The sequence below is a fragment of the Heptranchias perlo genome, chromosome 8, assembly GCF_035084215.1.
Source record: "Heptranchias perlo isolate sHepPer1 chromosome 8, sHepPer1.hap1, whole genome shotgun sequence".
NCBI classification, from domain to species: domain Eukaryota; kingdom Metazoa; phylum Chordata; class Chondrichthyes; order Hexanchiformes; family Hexanchidae; genus Heptranchias; species Heptranchias perlo.
Genome location: NC_090332.1, coordinates 13,753,732 through 13,781,717, shown reverse-complemented (window position 1 = coordinate 13,781,717; position 27,986 = coordinate 13,753,732). Strand labels below are relative to the sequence as shown.

Below are 27,986 nucleotides of genomic sequence, written 5' to 3'. Positions count from 1 at the left end.
AGGAAACAAACTTTATATTATGCACTTAAGAATGTACAGATAAAGTGCAGAAAGCACACATAAAAACTTTGAGGATGAGTCACAAAAGCTGATAATCAAAGAGACCTATTTCAAACTAATTAACCCAACAACACTTGTGGTTACTATCATATTTCTATAAATATTAGTTACATAGTTACTTCAATAAAAATGGAGTCTTTCATATTGGAATAGAACAATAGCATTTAACACATAAAAGAATGAACCCAAAGGCATTGCCATAATTTTCCATTACACAGCATTTATGCTCGACTTGAGGACTACTTGTAAGACTATACAACAACCATTTAAAATATTTCAGTGAACCTCTTCATGTATTTTACACATTGAATTTGACATTGAAGAATTAAGAAAACCATATACAATCCTAATTTATACATATACTTTTCTAATGTAAGTAAATATCTTTAGCAAATCCCAATATGTTACCAACTAAGTTCTGGTATAGTCACTCCTGTTTTATGTACGTTTGATGAAGCAAAGTTTTGGTCTAACCTGATTTAACTGAATATATAGCATATATATAACTTTAAATTCTTAAGCTGTGTTAATGAAGCAATTTATGAGATTTCAGATTATTGTCAAAGTTCAAAAGTGTTTTCAAGCAGGGTATAAAGGCACCATCCTTATTTTGTTATGTAAGGACTGAGACTGTCTGAATTAATATCAATGTTTGGCCATTTTATTTTTTTATTGTAAATTTTTACCATATTTTTGTGGAGAAAGATATGCACACCCATGAAAAGTCCCAATCCCCATGTATAATGGATACTCATATGTATTGGATGGCACTAGACAATCATTGCAAAGAATTGATTCCAGCAGCAACTTATGTACAAAGCTTTTCTTCATGGTGTTTCCTATATATTTAAGGTACATTAAATAAGCAACATCTTTACATGTAAGTCCTGCACTAAAATCACTTCAAAAAGCTGGTATTGTGCTAATGTTGGGTGTTTTGGATCAGTATCTGTAACAAAGTCAGTATTCCAAAGTAGTCCAATTTATTGTCTTGTATTTGTAATTTTGAGTTTTGTTATTTTTTTGTTTTTCCTCAACATGAATGAGGAAATCACAGATTGTAGAGTTACATTATTGTAAAAATACATCAAAGGTTCTTTCTTATATACTTGGATTGATTTGAAGGAATTGTCTATTTGTCACTGAAACAAAGCATGCATCATGCCTTAATAACAGCTGATGTAAATTATCTTCAGCCTTTAGACACAGAGAGCTCAAGTTCTGGCACTGGGAATTTTGATGTAAATGACCCAGAAGAAGCTGCTGCCTGGGCTTTTGTAAAATCAACTGATCCCTTTGACTTGTGATTAAAGGTAAGCAACTTTGGGAATTTGAACTTACTTTTTTTACTTTTATCAGTGTCAGTGACATTTAGAGTACCTGAAGATCTTGCTTGTAAATTGGAGTCACTTTTTGGCAGTGCGGTTGCGTCATCAAGATCAGATACAGAGGATGATCTTACGTTAAATGTTTCTTTTGAAAAGTTATTCTGCATGTCAACATTTCCATCACTACTTACATTTAATTTGGGAGCATTCATTTGAGCATAAGAGTTTGGTGTGCTCACATCAATACCAACTTCTCGAAAATCAACATTCGAATTTGGAGAATTAACATCAAACTTTGTACCTTTCATACCTATGTTTGGGCCTTTCAATTTAGTTTCCTGAAATATTGCATCAGGCGGGTTGATATCTGCACCACCTCTTATATTCGGTGTTGGTAGATTGAGGTCCACATCTGGAATGGAAACATTTCCAGGAGACATGTTAAGTGAGGGCTTCTTTAACCCTGGACCTTTGACTTTTACATCAGGAACTTCAAGATTCATGTCAGGCATATCAAAATCTGCACCAATCATGGGTTTTTTAATGTTTACATCAGTGGATCCTATCCCTGCTTTAATTCCTGGAGCTGATATATTAGCCTTAGGAATTTTGACATTACTGCCTAAACTCACATTAGATCCTTCTATTCCTGAAATTTCTAAATTGGGCTTCTTGAGCTTTGGAATCTTCAAATTTGCATCTACATCACTTGTCACATTTGGTCCTTTCAAATTCAGTTTAGTGTCTGGAGTTGACAATTTTGCTTTAGGCAAGTTAATTGTGAATTCTTTTTTATTGATTTCTGCATCTGGGTTGTTAGCATCTATATCTCCTTTTGGAAGTTTTATGTCAACCTTTGGAGTTTTATAATTTCCTTTAAAGTTTGGAGCAGACACATCCGCACTGGGCACTTTTACTGAACCATCGAAATCCACATCTGGTCCTTTTGGTCCTGATAGTCCAAAGGATGGCAATTCCAATTTTGGCATCTTCCATTTTCTGTTTGTTTCAGGAGCATCAACATTTGGAGCACTGACGTCAATACTTGGGGCTTTCATATCTAGGCTTAGGCCTCTGGTATCCCCCTGAAGATCAGGAGCAGAAAGATCTACCTGACCTTTTGGTTTATTCAGTCCTTTATCAGTGCCTGACAATGACAATTTACTGCTTGGCCAGTTAAATCCTGGTAATTTGAATCTTCGTCCTGGAAGTTCTGCATCAGGGATGTTTACATCTACATCTCCCTTTGGAAGTTTTATGCCATCATTTGGAGTCTCATAGTTCCCTTTAAAGTTTGAAACAGACACATCAGCACTGGGCACTTTTACTGAACCATCGAAATCCACATCTGGTCCTTTTGGTTCGGATAGTCCAAAGGATGGCAATTCCAATTTTGGCATTTTCCATTTTCCGCTTGTTTCAGGAGCATCAACATTTGGAGCACTGATGTCAATACCTGGGGCTTTCATATCTAGGCTTAGGTCTCTGGTATCCCCCTGAAGATCAGGAGCAGAAAGATCTACCTGACCTTTTGGTTTATTCAGTCCTTTGTCAGTACCTGACAATGACAATTTACTGCTTGGCCAGTTAAATCCTGGTAATTTGAATTTTCGCCCTGGAAGTTCTGCATCTGGGATGTTTACATCAACATCTCCTTTTGGAAATTTTATGTCAACATTTGGAGTTTCATAATTTCCCTTAATGTTTGGAACAGACACATCAGCACCAGGTGCTTTTACTGAACCATCGAAATCCACATCTGGTCCTTTTGGTCCAGATTGTCCAAAGGAAGGCATTTGCAAGTTTGGCATTTTCCATTTTGCTTTTGTTTCAGGAACTTCAACACCTCCATTTATGCCTCCAATGTCAACATCTGGAGCCTTTATATCTGTCTTCAACTCTGGAACAGACACATCCAGTTCAGGCACTTTGGGTTTATGTCCAGAAATTGAAAATGTTGTTTTTTTAAATTTTGGGAACTTTAATTTTCCATCTGCACCAGAGTCATCAACCTTCGGAGCGTTTATATCAAGGTTTGGACTTTTGACATCAGCGTGTATTTTCGGAGCAGCAAGATCTATATTTGATGTCGGTAGATTGAGGTCCACATCTGGAATGGAAACATTTCCTGGAGTCATGTTAAGTGAGGGCTTCTTTAATCCTGGGCCTTTAACTTTTACATCAGGAACATCAAGGTTCATTTCAGGCATATCATAATCTGCACCAATCCTGGGTGTTTTAAAGCCTATGTCAGCGGATCCCATCCCTGATTTAATTTCTGGAGCTGATATATCAGTCTTAGGAATTTTGACATTGCCACCTAAACTCGCATTAGATCCTTCTATTCCTGAAATTTCTAAATTGGGCTTTTTGAACTTTGGAATCTTCAATTTTGCACCTACATCACTTGACACAGTTGGTGCTTTCAAATTCATGTTTGTGTCTGGAGTGGACAACTTTGCATTGGGCCAGTTTAATTTTGGCATTGTAAATTTTCGTTTATTAAGTTCTGCATCTGGGATGTTTGCATCTACATCTCCTTTTGGAAGTGTTATGTCAACATTTGGAGTTTCATAATTTCCCTTAATGTTTGGAACAGACACATCAAAATCAGGCGCTTTTACTGAACCATCAAAATCCACATCTGGTCCTTTTGGTCCAGATTGTCCAAAGGAAGGCATTTGGAAGTTTGGTACTTTCCATTTTGCTTTTGTTTCAGGAACATCAACACCTCCTTTTATGCCTCCAATGTCAACATCTGGAGCTTTTATATCTGTCTTCAACTCTGGTACAGATGCATCTAGTTCAGGCACTTTGGGTTTATGTCCAGAGATTGCAAATGTTGGTTTTTTAAATTTTGGGAACTTAAATTTTCCATCTGCACCAGAGCCATCAACTTTCAGAGCATTTATATCAAGGCTTGGATTTTTGACATCAGCTTGAATTTTTGGAGCAGCAAGATCTATATTTGGTGTTGGTAGATTGAGGTCCACATCTGGAATGGAAACATTTCCTGGAGACATGTTAAGTGATGGCTTCTTTAACCCTGGGCTTTTAACTTTTACATCAGGAACTTCAAGGTTCATGTCAGGCAAATCTAAATCTGCACCAATCATGGGTTTCTTAATGTTTACATCAGCGGATCCTATCCCTGCTTTAATTTCTGGAGCTGATATGTCAGCCTTAGGAATTTTGACATTACTGCCTAAACTCACATTAGATCCTTCTATTCCTGAAATTTCTAAACTTGGCTTCTTGAACTTTGGAATCTTCAGTTTTGCATCTACATCACTTGTCACAGTTGGTCCTTTCAAATTCAGGCTTGTGTCCGGAGTTGATAATTTTGCACTAGGCGAGTTAAATTTTGGCATTGTAAATTTTCGATTATTAAGTTCTGCATCTGGGATGTTTGCATCTACATCTCCTTTTGGAAGTTTTATGCCAAAATTTGGAGTTTCATAATTTCCCTTAACGTTTGGAACAGACACATCAGCACCAGATGCCTTTGCTGAACCATCGAAATCCACATCTGGTCCGATGTCAAAATCTGGATCTTTTATATCTGTTTTCAACTCTGGTACAGACACATCCAGTTCAGGCACTTTTGGTTTGTGTCCAGAAATTGAAAATGTTGGTTTTTTAAAATTTGGGGACTTAAGTTTTCCTTCTCCACCATAGTCGTCAACTTTCGGAGCATTTATATCAAGGCTTGGACTTTTGACATCAGCTTGGATTTTCGGAGCAGCAAGATCTATATTTGGTGTTGGTAGATTGAGGTCCACATCTGGAATGGAAATATTCGATAGAGACATGTTAATTAAAGACATTTTTAGCCGTAACCCTTTTATTTCTGCACTAGGAACTTCAAGGTCCATATCATTCATATCATAATCTGGACCAATCTTTGTTTTTTTAATGTCTGCATCAGTGAATCCTATCCCTGCTTTACTTTCTGGAGCTGATATATCAGTCATAGGAATTTTTACACCACTGCCTAAGTCCAAATTAGTTCCTTTTGTTCCTAAAATTCCAAAGTATGGTTTCCTGAAATTTGGAATCTTCAATTTTGTCCTATGAACATCAAGATTTGGAGCATTGATGCCCAGATTCTATTCCTTCGTATTAATGTTGGGACATTTAATATTAAGGACAGAAAAATCGACATCACTCGTCACATTTGGTGTATTCATATTAAGGCCAATATCTGACCCTGATCATTTTGTTTTTGACCAGTTGAATTATGGCATTTTGATCTTTCATTAAGTTCTGCATCTGGAACATTAATCTCTACATCTCTTTTTGGACCCTTAACATCAATCTCAGTTACATTTATGTCTTTCTTCATTCTCTTAAACTTTGGAACACACACATCAGCTTCGGGCATTTTTACTGTACTATTGAAATTCATATCAAGTTCTTTTGATCCTGAAATTCCAAAGGGAGACCTGCACAAGTTTGACAATTTTGTTTTTTTATCTGATCCATGAACATTTGGACACCCAATGTCAAGGTTGGATCCCTTCACGTCAATGGCAAGACCATTAATGTCATCTTGAAGTTCAGAGTTAAGATCAACATCTGGCATTGAAGGTTTGTTTCTTGGTAAAATGAATGAAAGCATTTTTAACTTTGAAGTTGTTGATTTAGAATCAGGAACCTCAAAGTCTGAATCAGGCAATGTCATCTCCGCACCTGCTTTTGGTCTTTTTATTGACAAAATATGGGATTTTCATGTTTACTTTAATGTATTTAAAAGATTCATTAATATCAGGTTTTGAAAGATTAGCATCCAAATCCACATTAGATCCTTTAATGCTGAATGGATGCTTGATGAAGATTATAAAATTTAGCTTCCCCTTATTTCTTCAATAACTGTGTTTAGTGCAGGATTAAGATTGTTAATATCAATGTTAGAACATGTGATATTACTTTCAAATTTAGGAGAAAAATCATTGTTACCTTTGACATTTGGTGCTTTGAAGATAAGGTCAGGATCGGATGCTGAGATATTTGGTTCATCTAAGTTGGCTGAGGGCATTGCAAACTTTGGAGCTTGTAGCTCTGCATTTACCATATTGACATCAAAATCCCCTTTTGGAGATTTAATCTCAATCCCATTTGCATTTATGTCCGTCTTCATCTTCGAAGTTGGCATTCCAAAGCTTGGACCTTTAAACTCTGTATCTGGTATGTCAACAGCGACAACTTCTTTTGGGGATTTAATGTCAATATCTGAGGTCATCATTCCTCCGGCGATCTTTGGAAATGACGCTTCGACATCAGTCATTTTTATTTTACCATCTAGATCCACTCCAGGTCCTTTAACTGTTGGGTTTGTATTGTGAAGGGAAGGTATTGTGAACTCTGGCTGCTTCAGTTTGGTATTTAACCCATGTGGACCATTGACGTCAAAGCTAGAGGTTTTCATATCTAAAGTCGGTGATTGTACATCACTTTTGAATACTGTAGCATAAATATCATCTTTAGCCGTCTTTAGGTTCATATCGATATCAGGAGAAGATATCCTGGGCCCACTTATGTCGATTGAAGGCATTTTATTTTTTCCATTGACATCTACGTCTGGGCCATCATTGCTCATACTTGGATTTGCAAGCTTAAGATGTGGCTTAATCTTGCTGTTGTATAGCTTTAAGTAAGTTTGATCACCATGTCCCTACAAAGGAAAAAGTAATTTGTAATGTAAGTATACACAATTGATTTTGATTTGTTAATGGTGTAAATATTTTGTTCATAAACTGAATATACTTGTATAAATTAAAAGCAAATTATTTTTTTTACCATGTCAGGAATTCCGAATCTGAAATCTGGACTTCTGAGTTCATCTTTTGCGTTCAGTTTTAGACTGGTTTTGTATGGTTCAGAATATTTCAGTATTTTGCTAACCTCTTCACTGTTTAGATTGTCAAAATGTATTGTTACTGCATTCAGTTGATCACCTACAAGAAAATAAAGATAAGTTTTATTTAAATATGTTTGTATTGTATTAACATGTATCACTTTAGTACAGATGTCTCTTGATAATAAAATCTAGATATATATTTGTTCAAAAAGTGAATACAGAAAGAAATACCAGCAATTATATCATATGTATTGAGGCATATTTTAGTCAACATTTTACAGAAGAAGGCTAGTCCATTGAAACGATCACATAATCTGAGGGCTATCCAGCAAATATAATTTATTCTGATTTTCAGAAGACGTTGGATAAAGTTTCACCCGAGGCTTTTAGAGAAGATTAAAGCTCATGCAATGACTGGATTGATTGAAAATTGATTTGGCAATGGAAAGCAGAAGGTGAAATTAAATGGAAAAAGCTCTGCCTTGGAAGGGTAATGAAAGACATAGAGGAAGCTACTTAGTGTATTACTATATTTTCTGAGGTCTATGCTCCCTTTGAAATGAAGCTAACAATGTAATAACAAGATTTGGAGACTGTTACAGCTAATTGACACTGCATTCTTCCTGCAGGAGAAGATAGCATATAATACTTGGGAACAGCAAGCTACAGGGTGACACCACCCAGAGATCAAAAGGAAGAGGCTCTGGCAATCCTTCACACAAACTCTGCATTTTGGTGATAGAGAAGTGGGAGGCCACATGCCCACAGTCAGTTTGTGCTGGCAATCTATATATTATCTGGAAAATCCTCAGACATGAAGCACATGTTCTACTTACCACACTGAGTAAACTGATAAGCAGTGGCGGGAGACCTAGTGCAACCTTTCTGACCCTTTTTTTCTTTCCCGAAGTTGCAAGCCAGGAAGCAGCATTGAGGAAGAGAATGAAAAGCAATACTCTACCTCTGGCAATGCTGGTAGCCACTCAGCCACCCCCTCATTCATTCTCTCTCTTACACTCTCACCATCCCAGAGAGAGAATCTTGGGGGAACAAGATAATACAGATGAGAAATTGACACTGGGTGAGGCATGAAGTGCAAGGAAGCCAGAGGATGCAGTTGTGGAAGTGAAGCCTGATGTTGCTGAGCAGAGGCTTAGGAGATGTCAACTCTTTTCTCTAGACCCTTCAGACCTGGATCTCAGGCATCTTGCCATGAAAAGATGATGTGCAGCAGTTGGGTGAGATTGAGTCCAATGTCATACTGTACAGCACCGTTAGAGAATGATTCACATCCATGCAGTACATCCTGGAGCAAATGACAGCTCCAGGAACATCTGCAAACATCCAACTCTATGCTGATGGCTCCAGGCCAGTCATTAATTGCAATGTGGTGATGCTGACTGCAGATCTTGGGGATGATTTGAAGAGATCGGTGCCCACTGGACTGTGAACCACCTCCAGCCTCACTACTCACAATATTCCCCTCCCCCACTTCCCTTCACTCCCTTACAATCACTGCACCACACTTCACTCCACCTCCTTATACTAACACGCTCACCACTATTGCAACCCTCAATTCCCCACACCTCATATTTTGTACATGGCTTACCAACTATTTGACCATGATAGGCACATTCTCTTAACACCTCACAAGACACCTAACACACTCCCTTCTTTCTTGCAGGAGAATGCCGTGTACAACATCACTCAAGAAGCTTGGCACCATCCAGGACAAAGCAGTCCGCTTGAACAGCACTCTAGCCACCAGTTAAAACAGTCACTCTCTCCACCACCGCGACCTCCACCACCTAGAAGCGCAAGGGCAGCAGTTGCATGGGAACGCCATTACCTCCAAGTTCCTAACATCAGTAGTAGGGAAAATGCTAGAGTCTATTATAAAGGATGTGATAACAGGACACTTAGAAAATATCAACGGGATTAGACAAAGTCAACATGGATTTATGAAAGGGAAATCATGTTTGACAAACCTACTGGAGTTTTTTGAGGATGTAACTGGTAGAATAGATAAGGGAGAACCAGTGGATGTGGTTTATTTTGATTTTCAGAAGGCTTTTGATAAAGCCCCACAAAAGAGGTTAGTGTGCAAAAGTAAAGCACAATGGATTGGTGTTGATATACTGGCATGGATTGAAAATTGGTTAACAGACAGGAAACAGAGAATAGGAATAAATGGGTCTTTTTCGGGGTGGCAGGCAGTGACTAGTGGGGTACCACAGGGAGCAGTGCTTGGGCCCCAGTTATTCACACTATATATCAATGATTTGGATGAGGGAAGCAAATGTAATATTTCCAAGTTTGCTGATGACATAAAACTAGGTGGGATCATGAGTTGTGAGGAGGATGCAAAGAGGCTTCAAGTTGATTTAGACAAGTTGAATGAGTGGGCAAATACATGGCAGATGCAGTATAATGTGGATAAATGTGAAGTTATCCACTTCAGAAGGAAAAACAGAAAGGCAGAGTATTATTTAAATGATGATAGATTGGGAAATGTTGATGTACAAAGGGACCTGGGTGTCCTTGTACACCAGTCACTGAAAGCAAACATGCAGGTGCAACAAGCAGTTAGGAAGGCAAATGGTATGTTGGCCTTCATTGCAAGAGGATTTGAGTACAAGAGCAAGGATGTCTTACTGCAGTTATACAGGGCCTTGGTGAGACCGCATCTGGAGTATTGTGTGCAGTTTTGGTCTCCTTACCTAAGAAAGGATATACTTACCATACAGGGAGTGCAGCAAAGGTTCACCAGACTGATTCCTGGGATGGCAGGACTGTCGTATGAGGAGAGATTGGGTCAACTCGGCCTGTATTCACTTGAGTTTAGAAGAATGAGAGGAGATCTCATTGAAACAGATAAAATTCTGACAGGGCTAGACAGAGTGGATGCTGGAGGATGTTTCCCCTGGCTTGGGGGTCCAGAACAAGGGGTCACAGTCTCAGGATATGGGGTAGGACATTTAGGACAGAGATGAGGAGAAATTTCTTCATTCAGAGGGTGGTGAACCTGTGGAATTCTCTACACAGAAGGCCAAGTCACTGAATATATTTAAGAAGGAGCTAGATAGATTTCTCGGCACAAAAGGCATCAAGGGCTATGGGGAGAGAGCGGGAAGATGGTATTGAGATAGAGGATCAGCCATGATCATATTGAATGGCGGAGTAGGCTCAAAGGGCCGAATGGCCTACTCCTGCTCCAATTTTCTATGTTTCCCCTTCAAGTCACACACACCATCTTGACTTGGACATATTTCGCTGTTCCTTTAGCGTCAGTGGGTCAGGATCCTGGAACCCCCTACCTAACAGCATTGTGGGAGTACCTACACCACACAGACTGCAGCTAAATGCAGAGAATGAATTAAAATAAAAATATCCTGCGACCGGAAGAGGCTGAGCCCACCTGCACACCTTCTCCCCCGTGCAAGAAAACATACTGGCCACCATGAGTAGGGGGAGCCATGGTGGTGAGTGACAACACTAAAGAAGACGATGCACAGGGTTTCTTCACACCTTACGCTCCATTTCCCTTCTCATTTCTATCTCACCGTGCACACTCTGCACGACAAATTACAACTGCTTTGACCAGTCACTTCTTTTTCTGCTCTGCCTTCACACCAAAAGATAACCCTTGTCCCTCTCTTTCATTTCAAGTGCTGAATATGTGGAGATACCTCTGCCACTTCAGGAAAAGGTGACCAGCCTTCCTGAAGAAGTAGCGTCAAACGATTTGACCCTAGCAAGCACCAGCTCAGAGACTGGCACCACACGTACTTTGGAGACTAGGCTAGAGGAAAGGTCTTCAAGTGGTGAATCACTGGTCATGAGTAAGCAGGAGCTAGGGGGGAAGGATGCCACAGGCGCCAGCTCGGCAGAGTGCGAGATCGCATATTCGGTCTGCTGCAGAGCACTCAGATGCTGACTTTGAGGACCCAGGCTACCGAAGAAGGCTGATGAGCGCGCACCAAGAAATGCAAGGCGCACTTGGCCAGCTACCAGCGAGCTCACACACAATGGATCAGAGCATGGGAGGAGTACAGCTTCAGCTTGTATCAAGGCTTTGCGCAGAGCATGGAGACCATTCTTCCCAACATGGACTGAGTGTTCAGCTCCATGAACATGCAAACAAGCTGGACGTTGAGGGAGTGGAATCCTTTTTGATTCAGAAAGGTGTCAGGATGGTGATGGGAAGCACGCAAGGCAATGTGGGTGCAGTCTATGGCACCTTGCACCCATGGTAAGTGGAAAGCGTGCACCTGTGTCGCCGGTCATGTTGGAAGCTTAGGTGCCCATTTTGCACCTGAAAAACGAGCACAGCGCCAATGAATTTCCAAGCCAATGGGTTTTTACCTAAATATTTTGTCTGTAGTAATGAAATAGTATTGATTCTAGGTCTGCATCACCACTAATATTCTATTTTTATCATCACACATTTAAAAGCAAGACAACAATTACCTTTTTTCAAAGTACCACTTCTTGCAATTGGAGAGTCTTGCTGAATGTCCCCAACAACAACACCTCCATCAGCTGCATCAGTGAGGGTGAGTTCATCAGAGAGAACCCCTTTATTTCCTGGGAGCATAACCGCCCTGCTGTTGTCCATGCTGAAGTTCTAGTTTAAGAAGAAAGATCACACGTAAGTGCTTGGAACGTTCTTTTCAAAACTAAATAATTCATCCATAGATTTTCAATAAAATTAACTTTTGTTTCTGCATATTTCACAGTGTTACATTGAAGGGGAAGTACTTTTCCCCGTTCATGATGTCAGTGGGTGCAACTTCAGGATGTTGCAGGGGGAAAAAATTCTATACAAAATGTCTGCTTCCATTCCCAACCTGCTCATAACCAGCAGTTCTACAGCATTAGAAAGAGCAACCCCGGTGACTCATTCTGGTTAACTGGTATTCATGTTTGAGCTGTGTATGTCAATTGCCTCCTGGTGGATTTGATCCAGCGACGATGAAGGAACGGCGATATGTGTCCAAGGCAGGATGGTGGGTGACTTGCAGGGGAACTCGGAGATGGTGGTGTTCCCTTGCACCCACTGTCCTTGTCCTTCTAGGTGGTGGAGGTGCGCTTGAAGAAGCCTTGGCGAGCTGCTGCAGTGCATCTTGTGGATAGTACACACTGCAGCCATGGTGCGCCAGCGATGGAGGGATCACATTAAAAGTGACATTCACTTGGTAGAAAATACTTTCCTAACATTAATAGATGGGTAAATGTATAAACCAGAGGGATTTTCCCTCAAAATGCATTGGGGAAGGGGTGGAACATAGAAAGTATCAGAATTTCCAGCCAAATAACCAGCTCACATCATTAAAAATACAATGGTGGGTGTTTTCTGAAAGACAATTACATACCATTTTGTCATCTCAGTCACTGCTCTTCCAGTGTAAATCTCTGAAGACAGAAAAACAGAATGAAAATCTTGCACATTATATAATATCTTTAACACCACTTCATTTTATTGTGCCTCCAAATTCACCCGTCTTTCCCTAAAGCCACTGATTCATTCCACAAGCACTAGTTGCCTAGTTGTATGTTGTGACATTTTTCATCTGTGAGGCTAGATAGTGACTATCACCAAGCTATTCAACTGTTGGGGACATCACATGTGAGCCCAAAACACCACATATGAATTTAATCAACACAGTACAGATTGTTTTTGCCAGAAGTCTGTCTCACGTATCTGTTGGAAAATAATTTTTCAATCTTTTGCCTTGCTGGAAGCTGGTTAAATTAAAACCTGCATTCTTTAGTTCTGCATCCACTGTTCAAGTCAAGTCACCTACTTACATTTACATAATCTGTGGCTCAGTTTGTTAGAGCCCTGATTCATGTCTGCTCTCAATCCTCTTTTCCCCATTGAATATTAGTTGAGGCCTGTGAATCTCTTCTCACAATTGAGAGTCTTACATTTTTTTGGAGAGGGGATTTTAACGATCAATGATTTTCTGGAGGCAAACTGGAACAGGTAGGAAGTGGGCAGGAAGTGTCTGCCGGCCTTCGGAAAATCTCCAACAGAGAGAAAAAGATTACAGAAGTTAAGATACCAGCCAGATATAAGTGCGTCATAAGTCACCCTGAGATCAAGTGAGGTGAGATTTAAGCCAACTAGTCTAGATACAGCTACCAGCTCGAGAAGGTGAATTTAACCAGGAAAGGATCCAGGAAGAATGGATTGCTAGCACCATGGATATCTCTGTTCCTCAGGGAAGGAGTGCAATATTTCATGGTCCACTGGGGGGCACCACTACATTGTCCATACTCTCAGTGGCTTGCTGCCAATTAACACAAAAACACAACTCCTGTCAATAGTTCACATCATTAAGGTTATTATAGAGATGAGAAATATTAGTTTTAATAACATTTCTTACTTGAAAGTGCAAATATAATCATATACATTTTAGATGATTTCATTGCTCAAACAGTAACAATTTGCATTTATTTAATGCACATCGCCTAAAGCATTTACAAGGGAGAGAAGAGGAAGTTGAAGAGGAGTTGGGAACTTTTTTTTAAGAGTAAAACAAAAGAGGCTTTTGAAGGAAGGGAGAGAAGTAGCAAGGTGAAAGGTGAAGTGATTTTGGCAGAGAATTCCAAAGAACAGGGGCTCAGTGACTGAAAGGACCGGTCTTTGATGGTAAAGAGGAGGGAGGGGAATACAAGCAGTAATTGAGAGTTGGAGGAGTGGAGATACAGATTGGGACACAGAGCTTGAAAAGATTGCTCAGCCAAGGAGGAGTGAGACCGTGTGGGATTTGAAAAAGAGGACGAGGACCTTGAATTCAATGTGCTGGGAAGAGGGAACCATAATAAAGATTAGAAAAATACTTTGTTAGAATAATTTTTCTGTGCTCGCTTAAAAGACGCAGTAAACCAATATTCAGTTCTATTTATTTAATGAGGCCTAAGGATCTATTACTAAAGTGTCTCTTGCTCTCTGTATGCCATTGTGTTCATTATTTTGTCAAATGACTTGAATATTGAGTAAAACTTTAAAGCTTACCTCAATATCAACAAAACAATATAAAATTCCGGAATTTTGACTCACCTGATGAGTGAGCAAGTTTATCCAGTGAATAGCTGAGCTACGCAGACCAGGAAAGCCCCAAAGTTTGACCCTGAGTCTGAGGTGAATTAACTGACCTCAGCTAGGGTGGTGATAGGGGCACAACAATTGAACCTCACGTCTGTGGGTTAAGGAGATGAAAACTGGTCAGGGTCCCTACTGCTGACTGCTATCCAGTGATCCATGCTGGGAAAGAGGGTTTGTGTGCAGACATCAGGTGAGGAGAGCATTGGGCCTGGCTGTGTGGAATAGCCTTCTGACAGTCATCAAATTTATTTGGAAGGAATTTTTTTTTTTGAGAGTGAGATTCCTAAAAAAATGGTATTTTTCTCATATCCACTTTGTAGGTCTCTCCATATCTGGCCAGGGAGGGCAACCTATTTCCTGACACTACTAATATCAGTTTGAAACTGGCCAATAGGAGGAATATGGCCGTGGCCCAGAGATGAGTCCCCTTCCTGTGGGGAAGGAGTTAGCCTCTGTTCCGTAGCATCGCGTCTGGAAATGCTTTTACAATTTCACTGGAAACACTAACCGGTGGAAAGCTTTGCGCCATGTTTGCAACTTTGCCAATACATTAAAGGAGGTTTTCCCCATGAACGGATTCCTAGTGCTATCACTATGTGAGTGCAGCACTCCATTGTGCATTGCAGCATGACTCTAACTCACAATTACTTCTAAGAGTTCATTTAAAAAACAAATTCTGATTAATATAGTGCTAGTGGAACCAACAGCAGCTAGTCATGCAGTATCAAATTGTGGCAAACATTTAATGCATGTTTATCTAGGTTGATGATCTCACTGTATATATTGTTGCAGTTATACCGAAGATACTAGTTTGACACCAGTGTTGGTGTTCGTAGACAACAGTGAGTTACACTGCCAGCTTTGAACTGCTCTGTACTGAGGCAGACTAGAACTCACTCACTGGTATTGGAATGGCTGTGAAATTTTAATGACTCTTACATTGCAGCCTGGCTCACGGTGGGAGTAAACCAATGAGCTATTGTCCTGCATTTAGTCTTGCAACGTGCAGCCGGTTGCTGCTCTGTGGGGACCCAACATTCTGCACATGTGATGTTTTACCCAGTGAGCATCTGTGGAGCAACGACAGCACTACATTGTTTCGTGACATCACCGTGGAGATAATGGACACATTCATGCACGATGAGGTCATGTCGCAACACGATGACATCACCACCAAATGTGGTTACCAAAAGGTGGGCTGTTATGCTGGCTGTTTAGTAATATTATAAAAGTAGAAGTGAGCAAGAGAAAGAAAATCCAAATTTTTCACGATAAATTTTAAGATCACTTTGATTGCAGCCTGTTGTAAAGTCCATGCAGTGTGAGATGGCTACTTAAGGTTACCTCACACCATGTGGTAAAATTCAGATCGGCAATCACTGACAAGAGTTCTTCTTGCCTACGTAACAACAGTCACCGGATTTCAAAAATAATTTGTTGTGTGAAGCGAGCTGAGGCATTTCAGTGTGATAAGGGGGGTAATTTTAACTTTTGGCGATAGTGTAAAATGAGCCATATTGGATCAGCTGCCCTTTATACATTTCTCTTTATCAGGAGAGGTGTATAACTGGCGGCCAATCTCATATTGCCCATTTTACACTATCAGCAAAAGTTAAAATTACCCCCAGGTATAATTATACTGGGTTTTGTGCATTGATGTAATGCAAAAATTGTGTTGCATCAATGCAGAAACTGCAATATAATTGGCCTATCAAAGAGATGGTGTCTGTCATGGGACATCATTGAAGTCACATGATCAAAAGAAATTAGAAAAGGAATTGTGATCATATGGAATTATGAATAGAGATACACCAGCCTGGATTTTCTGATTGGTGTTATTTTACTGCTGTAGTTAAACCATTTTGGTTAACAATGATGTTAAAATAACGCCGTTGGATAATTTAGGCTACTGACTGTGTGTGCGTGTGAGAGCAAGTGTGCTGCAAAGACAATCCTCTACAGTTTGGCTCGAGTCCAACATGTTTCTAATACTCAGGAAATATCCGTCTCTGACTTTAAACAGCTTATGGAGAGTGGGATATTAGCAAACTAACGTGTTAGTGCAATACATTGCCTGTCTTTCATTTCAATTTTCCCTGCCATCGGGAAACCCTTTAGCACAGTTTCATCTTCTCCATGGCAATAGCTTGTTGTCAGAGAGCGTCATGTTGTGAGGTGTTGCCACCAAAATTACAATCAAACCGAAATTCTCCACCTGCACAAGGGTGGGGGCCTGGGAACCTCAACAATCAACAAACAAGTGTCACTTCAAATGCTGGACATCAAGAAAGTTGTGGCATCCCACCAGTCATGCTGGTGGATACAGGATACAAGATACATGCAACACATAGGCACAGCCCAGGTTTCTGTCATTAATTGTCGTTACATTAACTTTCATTAATAGTTTCTAATATTCATTTTATATTTTACAAGGCACTGATTCCACACCGGTGTGTGACAGGCAAGCATTAGGTCAAAAATGAACCTGCACCATGGTATTTGAAATATCGGTCCCAAAAGGGGAGACTTCCGGGCATAAATGGCAGGATGCACTGCTGAGAGCCCGCCCCCTGCTGACCCCTCCTGAATATGTGAGACCGAGGGAGATCCCCTCATTACTGATGGGCACCCTCGCCACTAGGGTCAGGTGTCAGGCACCTGCCAGTTGGGCAAGCCACAAAGATGTGCCCACACCCCCTTCCCTGGAAATCTCTCACAGAAAGGGCACCGGAAAAAAAAAATCCTTCCAGGAAAACTTTCAAAGATCAAGGTTAAGCCTCAGTCCTGGACCCACGTTTGGGTTTCACCTACTCCGGCCAGCAGTGTTGTGAAATGGAGATGTACAACTGTATCTTAACAGATCATTACATTCCTACAGCAATAACCCAGTAACTAATCCATTCCTTAGTAGCGTTTATCTGTTAAAGGTTATAGTAGGTGGATGGGAAAGTGGGGTTGAGGTCACAATCAGATCAGCCATGATCTTATCAAATGGCAGGGCAGGCTTGAGGGGCCAAATGGCCTATTCCTGCTCTTAATTTGTATGTTCGTCTGTTTTACTTGATCAACAAAGAGTTCAGAGCAGGAACATCTGAGCCATTCCTTTATGTGCTACTTTTATGCTGGCATTAACCCATTTATTTTAAGCAAGTTTACACCTGCATACAAATAGCAGGTGCAGGAATTTAGTGAGTGCTTTCAGCTTTCGTAATTAAGTTCACCAATTGGAATTTAAAGTCAAGTTATGTGGAGAGAATAGAGAAGCCTGGATTACTCTCCTAAAGCAGAGAAGGTTAATGGGAGATTTAATAGAGGTGTTCAAAATTATGATGGATTTTGATAGACTAAATAAAGAGAAACTGTTTCTAATGGCGGGAGGGTCGGTAACCAAATGACACAGATTTAAGATAATTGGCAAAAGAATCAGAGGAGAGATGAGGAGAATTTTTTTTTATGCAGTGAGATGTTATGATCTGAAACTCAATATCTGAAAGGGCAGTGGGAGCAGATTCAATAGTAACTTTCAAAAGGAAATTGGATACGGCTAAGGGGAAAGAGTGGAGGAGTGGGTCTAATTGGATAGCTCTTTCAAAGAGCCAGGACAGACACGATGGGCTGAATGGCCTATTTCTGTCCTGTGAAATTCTATAATTCTAAATATTTAAACAAATGTAACAATATTTTATTCATGTATACAATTGACTATGATGCATGTGTATATATATATATATATATATATATACACACATATATACATAATCCATTATATAAGTATGGAACTAGCCAGGTTTCACACCAAGTACTGTAGGAAAAAAAACATTTTTGTCTGTATGGATCCAATCATAAAAGCATAAGAACATAAGAATGTCCAGAGCGTGAATTGTCTATTCGTCTCATCATGCCACTCTATCTAAAGTCCATAAATGATTATTCCATCACGGACTTCCTTCCCCCCAACACCAACACCAGTTGATATCCTTCTTTAATAAACATTAAGTTCCTTCTCCTACTTCTCTTGAAAAGATGCAAATAAGCAGTGCTGTCAATCCAGCTCTCTTCTAAACATATCAATTGACAATAAATCAACTACCTTCCCTAGGAATCTGTTCCGTATGTCCTCTATCCGACGAGAAAATTTTATTTTTCTAATGTCAATTCACATATTTCTAGACAAAGAAGTTTGTTAGCTGAGTGTAACAAGAAGCTCACAACGGACAAACAATCAGCTCTTTCAGATTACAGGGAAACACTGTTTACATTGATGCAGCTATCAGCAACTTAAATCAGTCATAATCTAATCTGGGGTCAAAGGCCCAGTCTGCTCTTTAATTAAATATGAGATATGTGGTTTAAGATTTGTTAAAATCTGGAATCCTAAATCTTTGAATGAAAACATGTTTTGTTCCTTTGCATAACTACTCAATAAATTACAGAATGGTCACTTTGGTGAGGTGTCAGGAGACATAGAACCGTACCCCAACATAAATCAGCATGAAAAGGGGGGGGGAAAATTGGAAAAAGTACTGAAATGATGTTAACCTAGAAAATGAAGTATCTCCTATTCACAGTACTTCCCCGATTTTCATCTTTTACTATTTGCTCCAATCAAAAAAACCTGCTATTCTATTTCAAAGTCTATTAATCCGTACACAATAAAACCAACATACTTGTATTAGCACACAGTCCTGTACCACTGAATGGGAGCTGAGATTGTTTGTTAAGGGAGAAGAAAGTCACCTGTGTAACGGGACTTACAGCATTCCTTCCCGCCCTACATCAACATGCAAAGAAAGTCCTGTTTTGTTTTGAACTCATTGTTGGGAAACCTCATCAGATAGCAGAGTCTGAAAGACACGGTTGTACAGCTCCATTTCACAACCCAGTGGCTCTTTGCTACCTGACTAGAATTCCCCCAACAGTTCTAATAGCCAAGTTCCGCACCCATGAGGACGGCCTCAACCGGGATCTTGGGTTCATGTCACGCTACACGTTACCCCACCAGCGAACAAATGTTATCTGTTTTTAATATAACGGGTCAGTTGCTGTCTTTTCTATGTTTCTACCTCTCTATCTCTGTTTTTTTTTTGGTGATTTGTATATTCAGAGACCTTGCAGGTAACACCTGTCTGTCTGCATACTGATTGCCTTGGCAACGGGCAGTTGAAAAAACTGTCTGTAATCACCAAGCATTGTTCTGTGATTTATAAATGCGATTTCATTTCCAACAACGTTCACCTGAGGAAGGAGGAAGCCTCCGAAAGCTTGTGAATTTAAAATAAAATTGCTGGACTATAACTTGGTGTTGTAAAATTGTTTACAGTTCTAATAAAGGAAGCAGAGTTTCAAGGATGAGAGAAAGCCTTTCTGCTATGGAAGCTCATCCCTCCAATATATTAATTCTCCTATCGTGGCATCTAGCTGAATCAGCCCAATGTTGTTGTCTCTTATTACTTTGCTTGGTAGGTTATTCTACTCTTTGAGTAAAGAACTTTTCCCCTGGTATCGGTTCTTAACTTATTCACACATTTCCACTTATGTCCTCTGGTCCTACTTTCCTGGATTACTTTGAAGTAATAATCTGTGTTTACCTTATTCACTGATACCATTTAATAATATCACAGAGCCTTAGCACAACCTCTGTAAACTTGTATTCTACTTTCCTGACTATATATCCTGGCATTCTATCAGCTTTTTTAAAAAAAACAATACAACAGGCCAGCCTTTAATACAAGAGGATAAAAACTAGAGAAAACTGTATCCTCGAGCAATTTAAAACACAGTGCAGTAAAAACTTGTTATCTAATAATAATGGATATTATGAAGTTGTTACTCAATCCTATTCTTTAGGTGCAGATAATGTTACTGGCCCATTGAAATAGTCATTCACTTCAATGAAACCATCATTTACTGAAAGATAATACGTAGAATACATTGTAATCCCTTTTGCCAGGCAGTAAAATAATTCCTAATGCTATTTCTGACCTGACCACACTGCGTACATGCAAGAGTCAACTGTCCATCACTGTGCCACTCCCATTGACCGTAAAACGGGAATAAAGAACTGAACCCAGAAAAAAGGTTTTTAGAAATTGACCTATTCAGAATAACATACTCTGCAGTGTGTCCTAATACAGTCGCACATCTTGGGTTTGAGAATCTGTTAATGGAGTTTCAGATACACCGCATATTATTAAATTTCAACCCCTCCACGTGTTCCATCTTGTAGACAGACTGTGCACTATCCTTTATGTAACACTTTGCCAAAGTGACAGATATGGATGTGCTGAGCAGAGCAGTGTTCAGTGCAACATCATGCTAGATGCAAATACAGGTAGAAGTAGTGCGACACAGTGTGGGGTATATTTTCTGACCAGCACTGTTTTGGTAAAAGTGCTTAATGTGCCCGTACCAAATTCCTGTCTGAACTATTTTAAAATAACTGGGCTAATGTCTACATGACAATAGTACAGACAGGAATTTGGTGTGAGACGTTTAGTTTTTGTATCAAAGCAATTTCAATTGGAAAATATACCCCCAATAACTGAGTGAATGCTTTTGAACCAATATTGGTGAATCTCATGTGGCATTGCTTCTGGTTGATAAATTGTTTTATAATGACAAGCATTATAGCATGTAACGTGCAAGCTTGGAGCTGGCTAGCTCTTTTGAGGCCTCAAAGTTTAATTACTGTAAATGCTGAGGACCTTTGGAGGTTGATTGTTTTCAGTAAGGGAAGTTTACAGATTGGCAGGTGCTTATAAATTTCTATCTCCAGGTCAGAAAAAATAGATTGTATTTCTATTTTTTAAAGTATTTTTCATGTTTTGAAGTGGGCCACCTGAAGCGAATGTCTGGTTTGACAGATGCATGTGAGATGCAAGGCTTTTATATATTTATTACTGAATCTCCTGTAGCTCTTCACAGTATTAAGTGGATTCCCCCATTTGATAATGACAAGAATATTATACCATGTAAAACACAATGTATTATTCTGCTGTTGAAGTGTTTCTGTGTCCTTTTAGGGCTACAAAGTCTAATTTATGTTAAGTAAACACTCAGTGAGTTCATATACAGGTTAATTAAGAATCTGCAAACAAAGTGGCTGTGCTATTTTTGTGTTGCTGGAGAGCCTGCACATTCCATCAGATTGCCTATGTTCCTTTGTATTGTTTCTCAAGTGCATCCCTGCATGATGTCAGCAGTGTGTCTCCAATTCACTGCTTCACAAACTCCGTTCCCTAGCCACCAACTCCATCCCTCTCCCTGGCCACTGTCTGAGGCTGAACCAGACTGTTCGCAACCTTCAGCTGACCCTGAGCTGAGCTTTCGACCCCATATCCTCTCCGTCAACAAGACTGCCTACTTCCACCTCTGTAACATCGCCCATCTCTGCCCCTGTCTCAGCTCATCTGCTCCTGAAACCCTCATCCATGCCTTTGTTAGCTCTAGACTCGACTATTCCAATGCTCTCCTGGCCGGCCTCCCACCTTGCACCTCCATAAACTTGAGATCATCAAAAACTTTGCTGCCCGTATCCTAACTCGCACCCATCACCCCTGTGCTCCCTCACCTACATTGGCTCCTGGTCCAGCATCGCCTCGATTTGAAAATTTTCATCATTGTTTTCAAATCCCTTCATGGCCTCGCCCCTCCCTATCTCTGTGACCTCCTCCAGCCCTACAACCCTCCGAGACCTCTGCACTCCTCCAATTCTGGCCTCTTGCACGTCCCCGATTTTCATCGCTCCACCATTGGTGGCCGTGCCCTCAGCCCCAAGCTATGGAATTCCCTCCCTAAACCTCTCTGCCTCTCTACCTCTCCTCCTTTAACTCGCTCCTTAAAAACCTACCTCTGCCCTAATATCTCCTTATGTGGCTCAGTGTCAAATTTTGTTTGATAACGCTCCTGTGAAGTGCCTTGGGACGTTTTACTATGTTAAAGGCGTCATATAAATGCAAGTTGTTGTTGTGTGACAAACATTTGAAGTGTGACAGATACAAAGTGCACAAATGCATAAAGTTTTTACAATATTACCAGTGGATCCCTTGCTGACAGGAAGTCTGAGGAAAAACCTGATTCATAGCTGCATCCTCCCACTAAAGCCCTGCATTATATTCACCCACCCCAACACTTATTGCTAATTAATACAAATTCCAATAATTGTAAATGTTGCCTACTGGCAAGTGGGTTGAGACTGCCTAAAATCATTTTGCTCTGGGTTCTTAACAACTATCAGGGAAAGCAGACTTTTGTGTCAACAATTGGGCCTTGATGCACAGCTCAGAGCTGAAGCAACCATGTTACTGTACTCTGTATTTCTCACTTCCTTCAAAAAAAACTTTATAACAGTGATAGAAAACTACACTTTTGATCATTCTCTAATTTGAAAACTGCATTCAGTATTCAAAGAGTTAAATAGGGCGGATAAGAAAATAAATGACCTTTGCAGGCCGATTAATTGATGCAAACAGGCTTGTGTACATTTCTAAGTACCTGAGTAACAGAACACTACAGGTTCGATAATGCTTTACCAAATTTGCATGAACTGTGCTTCCCAAAGGGTATATTCTCCTCTATTTTTTTGTGTTCCTAACACTTATTTGTGAAGAATCTTAGGACATGTCTTTATATTAAAGGTGCTACATAAATGCAAGTTGTTGTTGTAGATGTTAATGGGAACAAAAAAATGGGTGTAATGGACTTTTCTTCCATTATTACCATTAGGTTCTGTTTTGCTTGCTGCCTAAAATGCATGCAATGAAACTTGCAATCAGAGAAGAATTGTTTGTGCTAAATGACTGTGAAGGCTTTGTTAAAGGCTTATTTAAGAAATGTGTATTTTTGCTCAGGTGGGACAGAAATGAAAAGTGTATCCTGAGCTCCCATCCTTATGTCCTGAATCAGCTTTTAAAAGCGCCTGTAGCAAAATGTTCTGACAATTTTCTATCTGAATTCTTCAATAAATCATTACTACAAAAATTAGGGCAGACTCACACTCACTCTGGTATATTGAATACTCAGAATTCTCTTAATAATTAGGATCTTCTACTTTTTTATTGGGAAACCTAGGCCCAAGGCCATTGAGCAGAACAAAGATAAAAAGGAGTAGAAAAAGAACATTTTAAAAAATAATACTTAGTATCCCTTCCCTCCAGTTGGGTGACCTGACTAGGATTGGCAAACTGTCCCTAGAGAGGAACCTGCATAAGAATGACACTGGGATTCAAACTTGGATTTTGTAGTTGCGAGTCCAGTGCTTTAGTGAAGGACCAGATAACAATCTCTTATCATGAACCTTAGGAAATTCAGCTGACCCCAGTGGGTGATAATTTGTCAAACACAACGGAGATTTTTGTCTCCATTGCCTGCACAGTGGATTGCCCACTCTTTATAGAACGCGCAAGGTATTCAATGAAAATAGAATTGGGTTCTATAAAGTGCGGGAACGGGTTCTGCTGCCCAGGAGGTGAAGACAAAAATCTACCCAAGTACTGCCAGCTCACCTGAACCAATCACACAGGAACAAACACAGTAGCTGATCTAGCTCTGTAAAAAAGACTTAAATTTATATGAGACCTTTCACACCCTGAGGATGTCCCAAAGAACTTAAGAGCCAGTTTTGAAGTGTAGTCACTGTTGTTTCGTAGAAAAACTCAGCAGCCAGCCTGTGCACAGTAAGGTCCCGCAAACAATGAATGACCTGTTAATCTGTTTTTCCTGATGTTGTTTGAAGGACGAATGTTGGCCAGGACGCTGGGAGAACTCCCTGCTCTTCTCTGAAAAAGTGCCATAGGATCTTTTACCACCACCTGAACAGGCAGCCAAAGCATTTAAGGCCTCATCCCCAACAATACAGCACTCCCTCAGTACTGCAGCAAAGTATCAGTTTAGATTATGTGCTCAAGTCAAAACTTTCTGAGTCAAAGGTAAAAGGTAAAAGTTTTATCACTGAGCTGGGCTTGGCACTCACTGCTGCACTGCAAAATGACATAATGCATCGCAAGAACCTAGCATCTTGCACTCAAGCTAGATTCCAATTAACTTAGCCATGTTGCGATTCTTTAGAAAAGCCACAAGAGAGATAATTAAGGCAAGAGGCACCAGGGGCTCTGAGAGTCACATGCTCAAGTGCTTGGCTCCCACTCTGGAGGTCTCAAGTTTGTGAGTTACTTGCAGGATTGCCACTTGCTCAAATTCAGTTTAGTGAATTGGACTAGCGTTCAACCAGCCACTAAATGTTGAGTGCATGCACTGAGAAAACATTCCATCTTGAGGTGGGGAATGGAGGGTGGAGAGAAAGAAACATAATTTAACTGACTCACAACTCCCAAATTATTATATCAACTATACCAATTATCTTTCCAAAATGTTTTCACAAGTTGCTCTATTTATAATGTATAATTATAATTTAAAATAATTAGAATAGTTCAGGGTATTGCTCGTGATTTGGAAAAACAAACAAGTTTTAAAAAAGTCTAATTAAAAACCCATTTCACCAACATGTGGATAGTCTCCAAATGGCTTTAACCTGTGTCTTAGGTATAATCTTACTCTCCGTGTGGTTGAAAAATTGTCTGCAGCTGTTCATATATGTAGCATATAAACAAAATCTTGTCCCTTGTAAACAAACTGAATCATTTAAGCATTTGTATTATGTACACTAGATCATAAGGTGAATGAAGATTGAGAAAAGGGTATTCAGCCAATCAAGCTTTTCTCTTCAGTATTCCAACTCACCCAGCCTAGCATCCAACTGCACTTTGAGCCCCCCCCCCAACCGAAATCTTTGATTCCACCACCTCAAAGGCATTCTGAAAGTCCATGTACGCTACATCCACTGCATTTCCCTTATCCACCATATAAAGTCTCAGCACAATTTCTGTAGATTGATACTCCACTGTTCTGATTGTGTATCCCAACATCTTGTTTTGTCAGTTAATTACTTCTCCATATTATCTTGATATTGAAAATGATGAGTCTGCTCTCATTCCCAGTCTATTTTAAAGACCCCCTGTTCCAGTTCATTCTACACATATGTTGCCCATGCTTTCTCCCAATATGCAATACTTCACCTTCCTCATCTCATTTGCTTAGTTGTCTGTCCTTTGCATAACTCATCCAAATCCTTCTACGGAACGTTAACTGCATCCTCTGAAAACAGGAGGTGGTTAAATGGGATAAATGATATTAGCAATGACACAACAGGGCACAATGAGAGAAATCAAAGAAATAGAAGCCGTATACAGAGCACAGAGGACATGTGAAAGAGGTGGGGGGATGATACAGGTAGAAAAAGAAGCATGAAAAACTAGCAAAGCAGAGCAGGCTCCAATGACCCAGGGACTTGATAGAAGAAAAAAGTAGGTTGACACCAAGGATACAGAGCACCTCACCAGCACGGTGTTCTGACAGAAGAGCCCCCACCCCAAACACCAACCTGCACCTTCCCCCCATCCCCGGAAACACCGACACACCCATCTGAACATTGCCAGCACTTTCTGCCAAAGATAAAATAGGAGCTACAGTTAAGGTCTTAAGTTATTATTAAAGTCAATAAGGCTGCAAAGTGCCTGATAAAAAGATATGTGCTGTTCCCTAAGCAAGAGAGAAATCCATTTCATTATCAAGCCTATTCCTTCTACAGACCATGCATATCTGTCCTATTATGAACTATACCCCATTTATGTCATAATCTGGGAGAAAATTCTGCAAGTTCCCTTAAAGAAAGTCAAGCAAAATTTTATAATTTGCCTCCAGTTTTTAAACTTGTCCTTTTGCTTACCAGAGCTGAGTTTTTTTGTGGTTCCAGCAGAGAAGCCATTATATCCCATGGAGTATTTGATCGTCCCTCTCAGTAATTCTCCCTTCCATGTGCAATCCCATTACTAACAAACTATTTAACCAGGTCGATCTTGAAGGAGTTAATTGACAAACTAAAAACTGAGTTTCTTGACAATCTGTGAACTACTCAGAATGACTTCCAGCCACTCTCATATATGCCCTCCAACATCGAGCAGAGGGTAGTGGGCAAGCAAAGCTGCTCAGTAATAAATGGGCAAAAAGAAAGTCCCAGGTTCAATCCCAGGTTTGCGCTGATAGGGCAGATTGTGTGGGCAGTAGTTGTGATGCTACATTTGCCTCAAACACCATAGGTTAGGGAAGGGGAGAAAATCTGCCAGGGCTCCTGCTCTTGGTTGCTATCTAGTGCCCTCCCCCCACCCTGTGAAGGTAGGATCAGTTTCGGCTGTGATGTCCCCCTTGGTCAGGTTACCTGCCAATACTCGCTGTCAAAGCTCACACATGAAAATAATGGGCAATTGGTGGAGATGCCAGAGAGCGACCATACCCCAGCAAGGAATCAATGTCCAGGGGGCAGGGAACTTCCCGTGGTCACTATGTGTTAGTGACTTCATAAAAATAGTGCAAATATTTCCTAATTCACAATTTTCTAGCAAAATCGTAAACATGTTCTGTTAGGATCCTTTTACGATTTTGCTGAAAATGGTGAACGTGGGGAATTCTTACACTACATTTACAATGTCACCAACAACATAGTGACCAGACGAAATGTTATCATCCAGCAGTAGAAGGAAGGTGAGCAAATTGGCAGAGAATACTGATGGGAAAAGAGAGGGTAAAAAAAACAAAATCACAATTTACTTAAGTACTGCTACTGAGCCATTTGTAGCACTAGCTGCTTTATGCTTCTGATTTACGACAACTTATATTTCTTGTGAATTCTTTACATATAGAGAAACACCTTTTAGACCAGTATAAAACAGTATAGAAACAGATTTCATACTTTTTTGCACAGTTATATTTTAATCAGAGACATGTAAAGTTACACTGATCCAAAGGACTTCAGAACTTTAAAAAATTCTGTTTCTTCCCTCAAAAACATTTTGCGGAAATAATCTTTCCACTTGTTAGTTTTGCTATATTTTTCTCCTTAACTTCTTGCCCACGTGAGTGGCTGCAAAAGCTATAACTTTATACACCAGATCTCCGCTAAGTCAGTACTAGACGATCAATCTTTCCCTTTCTCACAAAACTATTTCTATAATCTTTAGTATTTGGTGTTGTAGTTTGGGGTCAAAATTTCAGCTATGATTTCAGGAAACCAAAACAAGCTTTTTTTTTTCTTTCTGCCAAATGACTGACAAATAACTGATTTCCGTTCAGTTGCAAAACACACAGGTCATCGTTGAGCTTCCACATATTAAATCTTCATGTCTGCCTCGGCAAAAGAATCAAATAGACCGGCCTGGTCCCAGATATATGAGCAGTACACCAGATGCCAAGGTATTTAACAACCTAAGTAGGTAGTCCGATGCAGAGCCCAAACCAGGACTATACTAGAGCAAATGAAAATAAAAACTAGTTTCCTATGTACTTACTGTAAAAAATGTTCCCTTTATCTTTTACCAGTCACATATCACAATTTTCTTTTGGAGCCACCTATTGATGTGTAATCAATATTGACCCAAAGCACACAATTTCATTATGCACAATTTGGTCTCCTACCTGCAGTGGCTGCGTCAAGAGTCCTCTGCAGCAGCACGGTGTTGCCCCTCGCTGTGCTGCAGGTGCACTAGAGCAGTACTTCTCTCTACCTCCTGTCTTT

At 40.0% G+C, this 27,986-nt stretch overlaps 1 protein-coding gene across 1 annotated transcript; it reads right to left on the bottom strand.

The window, feature by feature from the left end:
* Positions 1-27,986, bottom strand: si:ch211-125o16.4 (neuroblast differentiation-associated protein AHNAK). The gene is made up of 6 exons (XM_067988690.1): positions 27,887-27,986; positions 12,624-12,663; positions 11,719-11,875; positions 7,188-7,345; positions 6,348-7,062; positions 1-5,172 (listed from the first exon to the last, which is right to left on the bottom strand). The coding sequence occupies exons 2-6, from the start codon at positions 12,624-12,626 to the stop codon at positions 1,253-1,255; spliced, it is 4,953 nt and encodes a 1,650-aa protein (XP_067844791.1). The 5' UTR covers positions 12,627-12,663; positions 27,887-27,986; the 3' UTR covers positions 1-1,252.

Bases quoted from the DNA above. Each gene is read 5' to 3' on its own strand.
- si:ch211-125o16.4 (XM_067988690.1), bottom strand. The intron at 7,063-7,187 runs GTAAAAAAAATA...TTTCCTTTGTAG, and splicing joins GATTCGGAATTCCTGACATG to GGACATGGTGATCAAACTTA. The intron at 5,173-6,347 runs GTAACAATGATT...TTTCCATTCCAG, and splicing joins CAAAGCACCAAATGTCAAAG to ATGTGGACCTCAATCTACCA.